This window comes from Sciurus carolinensis, chromosome 2 (assembly GCF_902686445.1).
Source record: "Sciurus carolinensis chromosome 2, mSciCar1.2, whole genome shotgun sequence".
Classification (NCBI taxonomy): Eukaryota; Metazoa; Chordata; class Mammalia; order Rodentia; family Sciuridae; genus Sciurus; species Sciurus carolinensis.
The window spans coordinates 5,254,035-5,269,731 of NC_062214.1; the positions used below are offsets into that span (position 1 = coordinate 5,254,035).

The 15,697-nt window shown below is 63.5% G+C and overlaps 1 protein-coding gene across 1 annotated transcript; it reads right to left on the minus strand.

Moving 5' to 3' along the window:
- Positions 1-311: 311 nt before the first annotated feature.
- Positions 312-14,862, minus strand: Rbm38 (RNA binding motif protein 38). The gene is made up of 4 exons (XM_047542172.1): positions 14,463-14,862; positions 13,580-13,703; positions 13,106-13,160; positions 312-1,673 (listed from the first exon to the last, which is right to left on the minus strand). The coding sequence occupies exons 1-4, from the start codon at positions 14,697-14,699 to the stop codon at positions 1,370-1,372; spliced, it is 720 nt and encodes a 239-aa protein (XP_047398128.1). The 5' UTR covers positions 14,700-14,862; the 3' UTR covers positions 312-1,369.
- Positions 14,863-15,697: the final 835 nt, after the last annotated feature.

Below are 15,697 nucleotides of genomic sequence, written 5' to 3' on the forward strand. Positions count from 1 at the left end.
AACCACTGCTCTCCCAGCCACCTGGCAGCAGCACCCCAGGCCGCCATCATGGGCACCCAGCTCTGCCCTCTCGCTGGTCTTCCAGGGCCTCCTGTGCAGCCAGGATGACAGTGCCCTGCCCACCCTACCCACCAGGGCCCGAGGGCCGGGTATGACTGCCAGAGGGGCACCTGCCTGGGCTGGGCAGCTTCTCCCCCGAGAGGGTTACCCTGATGCCCAGCTACAAGGGCCAGAGGCAGAGGCCACCCAGGGCCACTGGGCTTAAGAGAAAAACTACAGACCAACTTTCTCTTTAGAGAGAACAAGTTTTATTTTATAATCAGAACATTCTAATAAAAATATTATAACGTTAGCTACCTTCACCTCCGGGCCTTCTCCACACCGTGGGCGCTGGCCACTGGGCTCCCTGAGGTAGGGCAAAGGCACAGCCCAGCTGCCTGCCCACTGGGGCCCCCTCCCTGCCGGGAGCCCCTCAGCCTCCAGCCTCGGGTCCCTGGGAGCTGCCACCGTGAACCAGGAGCCCCCACGGCGCCCTCAGCTGGAAGGAGTGTCTTGGGCTGCGTGCAGCCGATGGCGAGGGACAGCGGGCGGGACCTGCACTCAGAGCCTCGCAGGGGCCAGGGAGGGCTGGGCTGCCACAGTCCAGCCCGACGGCAGCTGGCTGCGCCTACCCGGGGCAGGAGGAGCAGGGCCCAGGCAGACGGCAGCGATGACGCGTGAGGGCACCTGAGAACTCACCCTGGGGTGGACACGCTTCGCCAGCCCAGCAGAGCCCTGCCAAGGGCCCGGCCGGCGGCGGCGACACTTTCCTACAGAAATACTGTCATCGTCCCCGCGGTGGAACATCCACAAAAAACAAGTCTCTCCAAGTTGAACTAGGTTCTGGTTCCTGGCGGCAGCAGGGTCTGTTGAAAAACATAGACTGAAATTCTGAATCGCCTCAGGAGCAAACGACAACAGGAAGAGGGCGCAGCGCCGGCTGGCACGAGGGGGCCGGCGGCCCACCAGGGCTCGGCGTCTGGGAGGAGGGCAGCCCGCGCAGCAGCCTGCGGCCCTGGGTCCTCTGCCAGTCTCCCTGAGAAGGCACCGCGGTGGAAGGGTGTCGGCCCGGCCCTGGGCACCTGTAGAGCGGGGGCAGGACAGGCCTGGGGGCCAAGCGCGAGGGGCCTCTGCAGACAGCCTCTCGGCCACTCCGTCCTGAAGTCCCCCTCAAGGCACGATGGGACCCAGGCCCGAAGACACACCGCCTGGCCGAGCCAGGGGTCTCGGAGGCACAGGTGCTGGTGGCGCCCAGAGCTGAGCCGGCTGCTAGCCCGAGTCTGTCTGCGGTGTGGGTGACGTCACCACAGTGCCCGCAGCGGGACGGCCCTCACTGCATCCTGTCGGGCTGCAGCTGCGGCGCCTGGTACTGCACAAAAGCAGCACCCGCAGGCGCCGTGGCCGACAGGGCCTGCGGCATGGCGGCTGGGTATCCGTAGCCCACGAAGCTGGCGGCCGTGGCGGGCGAGGCGGCATACGGGTACTGGTCATAGGTGGCTGGTGGGTACTGGGTGTAGGCAGGGCTGGCAGGCGTGTACTCGATGTAGGGCGAGGACAGCGATGGCACCGGGGCGGCCGGGATCACCACGCTGGGCTGCACGATGGCTTGCGGGTAGATGTAGTGGGGGGTCAGCCTGCGGGCCAAGCAGAGAGTCAGGCCAGGGGGCAGAGCCGGGCCACGGGGCTCGGCACAGCCCGGGAGGAGCAGGAGACGCCGCAGCCCCCGCGTGGCCTCAGCGGTGGGCCCGGTGCCCCCGCCCGCAGGCTCCCGCAGTGCCCGCCGCTCCTGCTCCCCAGCAGGGAGAAACGAGCGCAGCGTCTCAGGGCAGCAAAGCCAGGGTGCAGAGCCAGCCCGCACCTCACGACTGCTCCTCTCGCCTGTCCCCCGCTCAGGGCCACTCCTGTCACCCGAGGGTGCAGGAGCACCTCCTAAGCAAGCGCCCAGTGGACAGAGTAAGAGGAGGCCGGCGACAGCGGAAGGACAGGACCCAGAGTGCAACCAGTGGTGACCCGGGGCGGCAGGGCCATGCCCGCCAAGCCAGAAAGCACCCCACACCCAGGGAGGTTTAGTCCCTTGTCCTGTTCAGAGCCACTGACAAGCAGGAGGGCTGGGCCCACAGCCTGTGGCCAGGGAAGGAAAGGGGTGTGGCCCTGGGCACCCAGCCCTCCACGGGAGGGAAACTGCCCATGCCGGGGGGACCCTGCGGCTGGGGGCCCGCAGGCGGAGTGGGCCAGACGGGATGCTGCCCCAGGGTGCGCTGCTCTGCCCAGCCACTGGGCGGGCCGTGTGGGCAGCAGCCACACCCATCAAAGTGCCCTGCAAGATGCTCTGGGTGTCAGGTGCAGAATGACCACGTCAGGGTGCGATGCGGCCACCACGGGCATCGGCGTCCTCCTCCTCCTATGCCTGCGTGATTACACAGGACAAGGTGCCCTGGGTGGTGTGGGACCCCCACCCTGGACCACCTCAGAGATGCTGCTCTGGAAGCATCAGGCACCCCCAGGGTGTGCGGAGGTGGAGGCGCTGGGTCAGACAGAGCCGAGCCTGGGCACTGCAACACTCCAGGATGCTGCGTGGAACACCCGTCACCCTCCAGGTCAGAGGAGCCTAAGGACCCCAGGCGCACGCCTACAGTGGCGGCAGGAGGCAAGGCTGTCCCCGCCCAGCCCGCCAAGCTGCGGAGGAAAGCAAGCAGCAGAACCGCCACACTGTTCATGCACAGCGGTACCGCCAGGCACCCCGGGAAGACCCAGCCGCACACGTGCTGCGCAGAGGGCAGGAGCGCCTCTCCTGATGTCCCTGGTGAGTACAGTGGACGCAGGGCAGACAGAGGGAGGCAGGGCGTCTGTCCTAGCTCCTTCACCAGGACAACAGGGTCATGAGCAAGATTCAAAACAAAAAGAACTGATCACGCAGGGAGGAGGAAGGAGCCGGGCGCGGTGGCCATGCCTGTGATCCCAGCCACCAGGGAGGTCGAGGCAGGAGGATCCCAAGCTCAAGGCCAGCCTCAGCAACTAAGTGACGCACTGTATCAAAATATAAAATAAGAAGGGCTGGGGATGTGGCTCAGCAGTTAAGTGGCCCTGGATTTAATCCCTGGTACCAAAAAAAGGTGAGGAGGAAAGAAGAGCCCAAACACCCACCCACTGGGAACGGAGGAGGGCGAGCAGCCTCAGAGACAGCCCCCAGGTGGGGGAGCCACGGAAGAGCACACTGCGCGAGGGCGGCCGGGCGCCCAAGGCCATGTGGGTCCAATTGTGTGAAAGGTCCAGAACAGGCGATCGGACACGAGCTGGGGACAGGGAACGAGCAGCAGCTGTCCCAGGGCCTCAGGGCCATTCTGCAGCGGACAGTGGTGATGGTCGCACAGCTCTCTGCACCTGCCACCAAAGCGGTCCAGACAGTGGAGTTGAGAGGTGTGCTCCGCACCACCGAGCACTCATGCAGACCAGGAGCGACCTGAGTCGGGGGTGTCGTGGTGAGCAGAGGTGCGCGGCGGCGCAGGGAGCCATGCCAGAGCCCAGAACCCACACGGCCCCATGCCCGAGGGACCCTAGCTCCCCGTGCGAAGTTCCCAGGACAGGTCGTCCCCGGGGCTGCCAGTTACCTCCCCGCAGAGGCTGCAATGGTGCCGCACAGCACAGGAGCCCCACCGCAGCGACACTTTTCAGCCAGGCCTCAGGGTGGCGCTAGTCCTCCCTCACCTCACTGGGCACCTCCGCTGTCCAAGGGAGCTCAAGCCTTGAGCAGCTGGGGCCAGGGTTCAGATCCAACCCCAGGCTCACCCTTCCCACACACCTGCTCCGACAGCGGAACAGAGGGCCCCGCCCTGAGGGCCTGATTCCAGGAGGGAGAACAAACCACAGCGGCCAGAAACCCGAGTCTCCAGGAGCTGAGAGGACAGAGGGCTGGGGGCCGGGAGCAGGAGACAGGGAGCCCCTCCAAGGTGGGGAAGACCACACCAAGACACGAGGACAAGAAGCTGGCCAGAGGGGACAGCAGAGAGGAGGCTGAGGCAGGGGTGAGTGTGAGCACGGGACAGGCTGGACGGGGACACTAGGCCACACCTCCACACGTAAGTCTCCCACGGCTGGACCAGATCCCTGCTGTGCCTGCCACGCCTGCCCACCCTGCCCAGCCTGTGGACATCCAGCCCTCCGGGGAGGATGCGCAGGCCCTTCCCACCGTCTCCTGCCTGCCCTGGCCTGGGGAGGCCTGCTGCCCCCTCCTGCTCCGCTCATGTTCCCTGGGTGACCCCCAGCAGGAATCCAAAGCAGCTGGGTCTGAGGCCCAGGGAAGGAATGGAGAGACAGCGAGCAGACAGAGCCACCTCGATGCCGCACCAGCACGCTGTCCTGACGTCCTGGTGGTCCCACCTGCCCCGAAACCCTGAAAACACCCCGTGGCGTCTGAAGAGCTCAGAACTCCTCCAGAGACGGGCAGGGCACCCGGCCTCAGGCTCAGTCACGCAGGGGTGGCTCTCCGGCAGGCTGCAGGCAGGTGGGCAGGACTCTGCAGAGGCAGCCCAGGCTCCAGACCCACAGGCCACGGGCCCACCCACCTCCACCAGGTTCCTGAGGCCATCAAAGGGGGTCTGCCTCCATGTCCCTGGCTCTGAGGGACACCCTGTGTCTGGGTCTCTTCAGCTGTGCCTCCTGGGCTGCTCAGGTCAGCCACCACCAATGTGAAGAGCCCAAGACACCTGACACTACACCCTCAAAGCCACAGAACAGGTGCTGGTTCTTGCCCCATTTCTTGATAGGAAAAGACGCTCAAAGGCCAAATCACACAGCAAACGGAGGCTAAGTGAAATCCACCCACTGTCCACCCGCTGTATAGCACCTGTGCCCAAACTGGCTGGGCCCAGGCCTGGGTCACAACAAAAGGAAGGAACGAGACGGGGTCTGATTCTGCTGGCCAGGATCCCAGGGCACAGAGAACGGGCCTGGCCAAGGTGGGAGGACTGTGAGGCGTGGGCAGAGACAGGGCCTCAGCAGCGTCTCTCCTGGCCTGCCTGGCTCTGCCCTCGGGCGAGTCATGGTCAGCTCCACGTCTGCAGAACGGCCTCACTGGCGCCGTCGCGGCCAGCTGTGGAGCACAGGCTGCACCAGGGCAGCGGCTCCCAACCAGGAGAAACTGGGCAGAGTCTGGAACATTTCTGGTTGTCACAGCTGGGGGTGAGGACAGTGGCCAGGACACTAACATCCTACAATGCCCAGGACAGTCCCCACAGCACAGAACTTTCCAGTCCCAAATGTCACTGGTGCAGAGGTCGAGAGCACCAGAAACTACCAAGCCACGGGCAGCGCAAGGCATTGTCACCGCTGCCATGATCACAAATATCCAGCCAGGAGCTGGAGAGGGCAGGCAGAGTGACGAGGGTCACGTGCACACTCAGCAACACACGTGTGCAGAAAAGCCACCAGCTCCCAGCTGGAAACAGCCCAGCAAGCACAGCAGCCCTGCCAAGGGCAGCGCTGGCCCCGGGGTCTGCACGTCACATCGCAGAGGCCAAGTCCTGCCGGCACGCCCTGGTCCAGGCTTGGAAGGCCAGGCTGCCACAGCCTCCTGTGTGTGGCCCTCACACACAGGGAAAGGGCACAAGCCTGGGGCACAAGCTGCCCTGCCGCCAATCCTCAGCGACTCCACGCCAGGCCTGTCCTCCCAGGCCTGCAGGCCGTGGTGGGCCTGCTGCCATCCTGCCTCGGGGAAGGGCCCATCCAACACCAGGCCCACTCTCCAGGCTGCAGCCACCACCTCCCCAACCTGCCGTCCTCACCGGCCAGCGGAGCAGTCGACCCCCAGACCACACCACCACCAGAACCAGAATCACCCAACCGCCCTGAACGGGTCCCACGTTCTCCAACTAGACTCCCGCACCCCAACTCCCCGTCCTGCCGCATGCTCCCACCCCTCCTCCAGCCCCAGGGCCTTGGCATCTGCTGTTGCCACCGCAGGTTCTTTCCACAGCTCAAAGCTCACCCCTCAGGGCCTCCCTGCCCCCAGCTTTATTTTCCTTCTTACAATCTAAAGTCACTGTAATGGACCATGGGCATCATGTGGCCAAGAGGGCAGGGCCTCTGCCTTGACCACTGTGTCCCAAGTGCCCAGCACAGTGTAACCCAAGTGCAGGGCATCTGGGGCAGGACCAGTATGCAGGCACCTAGGTAGAAAAGGAGCATCCCCAGGTTGCCAGCTGCCTCCTGGGTCAGAAGTTCCAGCCCCAAGATGACAGAGAAAGCCTCAGACTCAAAGAGCCAGTCGGGCAGGCAGGGAGGGGGCGGCAAGTCCACAGAGGGGAAGGGGGGCCCACCAGCCTCGCTCTGCCCGCTAGGTGCATCACATGCCCTCACCGCTGCCTCTGTGAGACGGCCACCCCGTAGGGGTACGTGAGGATTTACTGCGGGGTGTCCCCCAGAGACCGTGGGCAGCATCGACGACTCCCTCCTCTGGCCTGAGGAAGGCCGACAGACCAGGTCCTTCCTCTCCCAGAAGTCCACCCTCAGCTCTGGGGTAGCAGCCCGCAAGCCCTGGAGGGAACGGCAGCCCAGTGGCCATGGCTGTCAGGCCAACGCAGGGGCCAAGGCTGGGGGCCCAGGCCCACCAAGGAGGCTTCTGCCTGGTCTCCTAGGGACGGGCTGCCACCACCTCCTCAGAGTGCCCCGCTGCCACAGGCCGCTTCCAGCCAGGACACCAGGCCAAGGGCAGGAGACACCCCTTCCTTCCCAGCACCCTGCGGTACTGAGTCCTGGACTCTCAGGAAACCCGACTCTTCACCACACATGTAAGATGTCAGCCTGTGTCGCAGAAAACTAGTCCCACCCTTGTACAGGCAGGGGAAGGCGGCCCCTGGGCAGGCGACATGGCCAGGACCAGCCCAGGCACCCAGGTAGGACGGGAGCCCAGGGGACATGGCCCCACTAGAGGGTGCGCTGGGAGAGGGTGCGCTGGGGAAGAAAGACTTGGGTTCTCGGCTGCCCTAATACCAGGACAACAACAAGCAAGTCTGGGAGGCCCCACAACGTCCACCCTGGGTTCTGGGAGGGACAAGGAGCTGCAGCTGAGGAGGGGACAACTATAAGGTCTCGACCCCCCTGAGGTGGCGGGCCCATGTCTCTACTCAGCTCCTACCACACAAACAGCAGACTCAGTCCTCCACGGAGACCAGGGTCCCAGGGCAAGAGACCCAGATCCAGACCCCGGCCATGCCTGTCAAACCCCACAGACAATCCTCAACCCTCTGGCCGCGGTTGCCAGAGACTGGTGGGCTCTCCCCTGGGTCCTGGCTGCCCCTCAGGAAGGGTCGGACCCTGAGCAGTGCACTCTGGGAACCCAGTGGGCAAGGGTGCTGTGAGCAACAGCCAACACAGATGGTGCCCAGGAGACGGGCAGAGGCCCCGCCAGACTCAAAGCAAAACTCAGGGAAAAACAACGGGCCGCAGCAGAGGGCTCACTTCCTGCACGCGAAGCAGCTCTGAAAACAAAAACGAAGAGGCAAACGAGCCCATTTCACTTTTTCTCCTCTCTGGGGCCCTTCCCCACCAGGCCAGAGACAAGATGGCAGCACCTGGAGCGACCTCTCCAGGCCTGGCAGGCAGGAAACCAGGCGAGGGCCAGGGCACGCTCGGGCTCTCTGGGGTCCAGCAGAGAAGCCAGGAAGCGGGCAGATGGCTGTGCAGACCCGTCCCTCCGTGCAAGGCCAGGCTCTGCACAGCAGCTCGCAGGACCCGTCACGTCCCACTGCCACTACTCCCCAGCTGCCTGCCACAGCCTCCTCTATCAAGGCCAACGCAACCTTCTTCTACTTGCTCTGGAATCTTCTTTCTTTCAAACATGTATTTCAGAATCCCACCATTTCTTGCCATGGCCGGTGTTCCCCGGGGCACCACTATCTCATGACTGGAAGGCTGGGCTACCTCTAAGAGCCTCCACCTGGGCCCTCAGCAGTTCAGACTCCACAAGCCAGAGGGGGGCTGCTTTAAAACAAGATGCACGTCAAGGGGCTGGGCTGTGGCTCAGTGGTGGAGCGCTTGCCTACCACGCAGGAAGCCCTGGGTTCCATCCTCAGCACCACATACAAATACGAGGGTACTGTGTCCACCTACGACTGGAACAAATACTTTTTTAAAAATGCAAGTAAACCTGCCCCTCCTTGCTTGGCACCTGCCATGGACCAGGCTGCACAGTGAAGTCCCAGTGCCCTAGGTCTGTCATTACAGCCTCACACAAGCTGGGGCCACCCTGCGGGGCCCTGGATACCCTGCTCCCCACTTCCCTGTCACCCAATGCCCCCACAGCCCAGCTGCCTCTTGTCCCACAGAGGCTGACCGTCTCCACTGGCTAACACCCCCTGGGGGGCTGCTGTAACTATGCACTGAGATGGGGTTTCTCTCAGGTCTGTGGGGTCCCCAGCCCAACGCACACCCGTGCAGGATGAGCTAACCAGTGAACACACAGTCCCTCACTGGCACACACAGGGAACGTGGGGGTGAGCACTGCACGCTCTGCACGCCGCCTGGCGTGAGGGGGGCATGGAACCTACCTGACCTACCTGAGGACCAGCCAGCTAGGCCAGGGGCAGTCCAGACTCCTGGGCCAGGGTTCCTTCCACTGCACCACTGAGGTGCCCGCGGCCCATCTGGCACCTCTGCCTGCTCTGGACACAGTACGGTCTCTGTCTGCCGCCAGGCCTCTCCCCTGGGACCAAGGCCCCAGCCTCCTTGCCTGAGGCTTCCGGAAGAGGCTCCCCAGCCCCAGCAGGGCCACAGGGCAGGCGAGGAACCCGAGAGCGCCTGCAGGCTGGCTTCTGTCAGCAGCCGAGGACAAACAACAGGTGCGGCAGGGCTGCCTGCGGGGAGGGCCAGGTGCAGCCCACGCCTCGCTCCAGACAAGCTGCCAACAGGAAGTGACGGTGGGGGGCAGCGAGCAGGGCCACCCCAACAGACACCCCCAAGGGAAAATCACCACGGCCTGGGGCCCCCATGGCCTCCGGGCTCCGAGCCTACCTCCTGCCCGCTGGGTCTGCTGCCCACGCACCTCCCAGGCACCTCCGGGGCAAGCTCACTCCTCAGCAGGCCCTCCCCAGCAGACCATAAAGAACCACCCACACAACCTGCCGTCACCTGCAACCCTGTCCTGGCCCTATTTCTTATTTTGTAGTGAAGTCATGAGACTCCTCAGAAACTGCCAACAGCGCAAAGGGGGCCCGTGTTCCCTTCCCAGGAGGGCATCCCACATAAGCGAATGCACTGCCCCACGCAGGACACTGCCAAGGCACAGGCTGGGACCCAGACGCCAGGCACAGGGCAGACTTGCCCATGTTTGGCACGTGCTGTTTCTGTGCCTCGTATCCGACACACACAAGTTCGCCTACCAGCTGCGCTCACCACGCGGGGCTGCTCGCGCCCACAGAAGCACTCCTGGCAGCTTCCTATCCAACTGCGCTGGTCACCTGCCCGGTCAAGCGAGCAGAGACAGGCAGACAACGCACCCTGAGGTCCAGCAGGGACCAGGCAAGTGCTCTGCACGCGCTCGGCATGCAGGTGGTTCTGCAGCAGCCCTTTCCATTCTCCCCACTCCATGTGTCCTCTGCTCAGGCCCTGGGCTGGCTGACTGTGAGGGCAGCACATCTCCACCTGGGCACCAGGCACCCTCACATGACCCCTGAGGAGGCAGGGGTCACCAAAGTGACACGTCCAGTGGGGAGGCACAGGCCAGGGAGTCTGCAGAAGCCAGCAGTCTGGCTCATTCATTCAAGAGCTGTGCATGGCCAGGGAGGTGCTGGGGCTGGAGACCCCCGCCTCAGGTCCCCCCGGGGGGTGAGTACCAGAAGTCTCCCATGGCTCCAAGCTGCATCGCACAGGCAGACAGGTCAACAGACCTCGCTGCAGGCATTTTGATACAACATAGGGCAAATCCCCAGGCTTCCCAGGGCCAGGTCCTGACCAGTGAGCTCTGCACATGGCGCTAGCCCAGTCCTCAAGTCGTCACTGTCCCCACCCTACACACAGGGAGGAGCCAGAGAATTGGCCCGGCCTTTAGCTGGGGCAGACCTGCAAGCCCCAACTCCAGCAGGGGCATGCGCAACACCGCGCAGCCCCAAGACCATGTCCTACCATTTCAGACCCCCAGGCTTGGCTCCATACCTGCTGTAGAGCAACGGTCTCAGTGAACAGGAGTCAAGCCCACAGCACGGTACTCTTAAGAACAGGGAGGGAGACTGCGGAGAAGCAGCTGGCCCTTCTAAAATAGCCCCAGGAGAGGCTCCGAGTCTGGCCAAGCCTGGCATAAACGTCAGCTCCTGACATACCTCTGGTCTGGAGCAGATGGACACCCCATGACACCGGGAGGCCTCTGGCCACACCAGTGCACTGTCTCGACACACGTGATCCACCCCGCTCCACCTCCTTTCCTGTCCGAGAGCCAGCAGAGACCCTGGGTGCGTCATCTGCAGCAGTGTGTGCCTCCCCTTACAACCCGCCCAGGCCCATGGGCGGGCATGAGCCACCTGCCACCCACCACAGGCAGCTTTTCCAAGAGCTGGGCCCTGGCCCCGACACAGTTACACAGCAGAAATGTACGTGCTGTCAGGTACCAAGAGGACCCATTCAACTTAAATAAAAAACCTGGGAGGGGACTCAGGCAGATAAGCACAGGAGTTCTTTGAGGAAACTCTCTGAACACAGCAGGGCCCTCCAGGCTCCCTGGCTCCCAGCAGGATCAGGCAGGCAATGGGGCCACAGAGCTCAGCCTAAAAGCGGGTGGTGGGACCATCAGTGTTGTCACAGGCACAGGACTGGGGCCAGCAGAGTCTGGGAGAAGTTCAGCCAGGCATTTGCAGAGCCTGACTCCCCGTGATCCGGGTCCCTCGGTGCCCTAGGCCATTGCAGGCCACCCCACTGCCCGCCCCAAGCAACAAAACTGACTGCTGAGTCAGGCCCAGCTCTGCCCGGGGCCCGATTGTTTGCAAAAACAAAGGGGACGCTGACAGCCCAACTCTCCAGCCTGCCAGGGGCATGTAGGAGCTGGCATTCACAGCTGACCCCACACCGGCTCTCAGCCACACCGCAGGGCCTGGGCAGCAGTAGCGCACTCCGGGCACCTTCAGTCTAATGCTCACTGGACATGAAGACCAGGCAGTGCTCTGAGCCCTTGGTCCCATGTGGGCCTCCACCCCTTGGCAACCATCAAACAGAGTCTGAGGCCTCTGCCCAGTCACAGGAATAAATGGCCAGCCCCACAGATCTAGATACACAACAGTGTTGCCTGAAGCCGTGGCACAAGGCAGTAACCCCTGTGGCAGAACCTCCAACCCCTGGACAGGTGGTGCCCACGAGTGTCCAGGGTGGCGAGGGGAAAAGTCGTCCTTCCTACCCCAGCCACAGAGCAGCCGAGAGTGGGTTCTGGAGCAGCCACCTGGATCAAACCTCATGCTGGGTACTTGTAACTTTGTCCCCTGGACAGCTGCTAACCTTTCTTAACTTTTCTCTGCCTCAGCATCTCCACCGATAAAATGAGGATCATACCGGCTCCCACCCCAGAGGCTTGTGTAGGAAGCACAGTGTTTAAAGGCATTGTTCCCACTTCCCAGGTGGGAAAACCGAAGAGAATGCTACTTGCCAAGATGGACCCAGCTGGAAGAAGTGGTCCCGAGTGGAACCCGGGTCTGTGGGCTCCAGAGGCCGGGGGCTGACGGTTTCTAGGGTCCGAGAGGCAGCTGAAAGGATGAGCAGAGCCCAGACCTGGGGGAGGCCCTGCCCCACTCAGCAGGAGACTGCAGGTGTTAAGGCCTCCTCTCCGAGCAGTGAAGGCCCCTGCCCAGGCCTGGGCACCTGGACCAGAGCAAGCCGAGGGAAAGCCAGGATGGCCCTCCTTGTGTGGACTCAACCCTGGGGTGAAGACACAAAAAGCTGGGTGTCCCCAAGCAGCTTCCAAGATGGCCCTGGACATTATGAAAAACAGCTCTGTGTGAGGAGGGAGCCCAGAACCAACCTCGCTCCTTGCCCTTCAAGCTCCCTCCCAGGAGGAAACAGATGCCCATGGCGGGGCACAGGCTGGAAGGGCCCAAGCCACATTATGCCACCTTCAGCTCCTGCCATCACAGAGCTCACACACGTCCAATCCAAAAGGAGCCACGGGGGCCACAGTGCTGCCTCACAGGGCAGGGGTCCCCAGGTGGGCACGCAGCACCCTCCCCTGGGTCATCGCAGCAGGGAGTCAGACCCCAACCTCAGTCGTGCGAACAAATGCACGCACGTGCACACATATCCTCTCAACTTAAGGCACAAAATCCAGAGGCCAGGATTTGAACTGAGAAAGCTTTAAGCAGCACCAACACTGTAAAAGCAGCAACCGTCCAGGCACCCCAACCACATCAACAAGGGCAAACAGCCCCTATGAATCGCAGGGTTGGGTAGTCCAACAGGTGATGGGTCCTCGGCATTCCTGAAGCCCTCAAGTCCTTACCCACGCAGCCGGGAGGCCTTACCGGACATCAGGGATATGTGGGAGTCTCTTTAGGATGAGGAAGACAGGACAGGAAGCTCCAAAATGAGTCAAGAAAAGGCCCACAGGCTAGGCCACTCAGACCACTACTACCTGGCCCCATTCACACCTCTCCTGCTGCAGCATTCACAAAAGTCACACCAGGTCAGTAGTGACCCACTGTGACCATCCTTCCCATCCTGGAAGTCAGAGGGTACCTGGGAAAGAGCCCAGGCCACTGTCCCAAACAGTGTCAGCAAACAGGTCATGAGTGCCACCCTGATCCAGGTCCACCTGTGCCCTCCATGCAGAGCCCAGATGGCTGTTATCCTCATTTTACAGATGAGGAAACAGATGGCCTGCAAGCTTCCCAAGGTCACCCAACCACAGCTGGGGAGTGGGACCTGCTAGGCAGAGGCTCCAGGGCCTCTGCCAGGGACAAAGAAATGTAACCAGTGTCTTCCTACCTCCTTCCCCCAAAACACAGTCTTATTTCTGCAAACTGTCATTTCCCCAGCTTTTCAGACTCAGGAAGCCCACAGCCGCCTCATCCCCACCACCAAGCCAGCGACGTTGACTCACCCGTAAGTCCGCTGGACCAGTGTGGGGTGTAGCTGCTGCACGCCAACAGCAAAGCCTGGAAGGAGAGGGCAGTGAGGGCCAATGTCCCCAGGTCCATAGGGAGGGAGGCAGAGCCACACAGGCCATACCCAAGACAATCAGCTTTCTCTCCCCGACAAGACCTCCACTACCAGCCCCACTCATGAACTCCCAACACCTGGCCGAAGCAGGCCTCCTGGCCTCCAGCCCTGTGGTTGACTTCCTCCTGCAAGGACGGCTGACAACTGGGGTGATGTACCCTCCCCATCCTGTCCCTCCCGGCCACACACTGCTAAGGGGCTGAGCTCCCAAGCTGGGGTGACTGCCCTGTAACAGTTCTGCAGGCACATGATAGCTGACTGCCACTCCCGGGGAGGGGGGGCCCTTTTTCCACCCAGCAGATACCAACACTCAATATAGAAACTGAGAGGAGCCGGGAAGGAAAACAGCTCTCACCCGTCTGCAGGCTCCGGGGCTTGGCACCCAGATATGCCAGGTTCACGTTGGCCTTCCGCCCATCAATGATCGGGTTGGGGTCTTTGCAAGCCCTTTCAGCTGCTGCCCGGTCGGCCATGGTCACCTGGAGAAGCACAGATGAGATGGTCAGTGACTTCCACTGCTGAGCTGGGGAAGTGGGGAAGGGGCAGAAAGCTCACCCTGGCACCAGGCCACCCCTCCCCCTCTTCCCTCCCTCCTGGAGTCAGTTCCTCAGGACCCTTGGGCCAAGTGCCCTCTGACCCCAGCCCAGGGCCCTCCCACAGGCTGCCCCCTGGATTCCAGCTCCTCCCTCAAAGTTCAAGTGCTGGGAAATCTTGCCTTCAAGGACAGAAGCAATCCCCTGGGAGAAGGGCCACAACGAACCCCCTAGGGGGCAGGGGGCCCCAGCCTGGCCCGCCCCCAGCGGGGCCCCGAATTTCCCCGCGGGAGGAGCCCGGGCGCCCTCCACTTGTTCGGGAAGTAGGAAGCGCGTCTTCACGTCGTTTTTACTTAAATTGACGCTTACTTGGGGCGGCGGGGCGGCTGCCGGACTGTGGGGGAAGGGCCCCAGGGCCCCAGGCACCTTTGACCCGCGGGCCCGCCGGAAAGCCCCGCGCGGCCGTCGGGCCCGCACCCCCGCCGGCTCGGGGTCTAACCGAACGCGGCGCGGCGCCCCTCGGGCCGCGGTGGGGGCGGGGCGCGGGCGCCGCCGGAGCCGCGCGAGCGGGCGGCAGGTGGGGCGCGCGGCGCCGGGCAGTCCCGCGAGGCGGCCGGCCGGCCCGGCGGGCGTGCGCCCCGACTTGACTCAGCGCCCCGGCCGCGGCGAGGGGCGGGGCGGGAGCGGGCGGCCGCGGACACTTACGAAGCCGTAGCCGCGGGACTTGCCGGTCTGGCGGTCGGTGATGACCACGGCCTCCTCGATGTCCCCGAAGCCCTCGAAGTACTTCCTGAGCGAGGCGTCGGTGGTGTGGTAGGGCAGGCCGCCCACGAAGATCTTGGTGAACGTGGTGTCCTTCTGCGAGCCGTGCATGGCGCCCGGGGCGGCCGGCGGCCGCGGGAAGCCCGCGCTCGGGGCGCACGGCGCGGGCTGCAGCAGCATGGGGGGCGCCCCACCGCTACGGACCTGGGCCGCGCGGGGCTGCGCTCATGGGGGGCGGCGAGGAGCGCGTGGGGCGGCGAGGGCGCCCGTCCAGCCGCCAGGCCCGTCCGCTCGCGGCCGCTCCCGCCGTGCGCGCCGCGCTGCGCTCGGCACCGGCGCTGCGCGGACTCTGCGCCCGGGCGCCCGCCCCCGGGCTTTGTAGCCGGCCCCGCCCCCGTCGCCTGGCCCCGCCCACCACGGGCCCGCCCCGGGCGCGGGGGCCGCCGGGAAGTGTAGTTCCGGCCCCGCCCAGCCGCACCCCGGTAGCCTGGAGAGGGGCGCTCCAGGGTCGTTTGCTGAGCGCCGGTGCACACGCGCCAGACCCAGGTGCTGGCCGTAGTAGCCGGACCGCCAGCCCAGGCGCCTGCCCTCGTGGATTAGATGTAACTTGAGGAGTTGGTATTTATCAAGGCTCTTCAGGGGGCAACAGCCTGATCATATTAAAATTTCACTGGAGGCGTATTTATCAGGGCCCCTCGGGGGCAAGCCCTCTAGGACCAGGCCGCAAAGCGCTTCTGCGAATAAGTAATTCAAGTAAATACACAATAAGCAATCCGGAGGAGTGGAGCTGGCCTCAGTGGTCCCAGAGGCCACCCTGAAAGGTGAGCAGGCTGCAGAAAGGTCTGGGCCCTTTGAAGCTTCGGCCCCATTGTGGCTGGTGTTAGGGCTTCCCCTGGAGCCCCCTTGAGGGAAGAGCAAGCAGAGGGCAGATCCCTGTTCTCTCTGCCCCTGTCCCCAGCCATAGAAACAAGGCCCATCCTGGGGCTTCTGTGGGGCCAGGCTGTTCCATCTACAGAATTCTTGGGGCTCATGCAAAAATCAAACTTAGGGCATCTAGTTCAAAGGTTATTACAGATTTCAATTTGGCAAAAGCATGGACTGCTATAGGAACCTGTGTGGGTGGGGAGCTGCAGTGGGGTCCCTCCTGGCCCCAACCCTGGGGCATCCTCTTGACACAG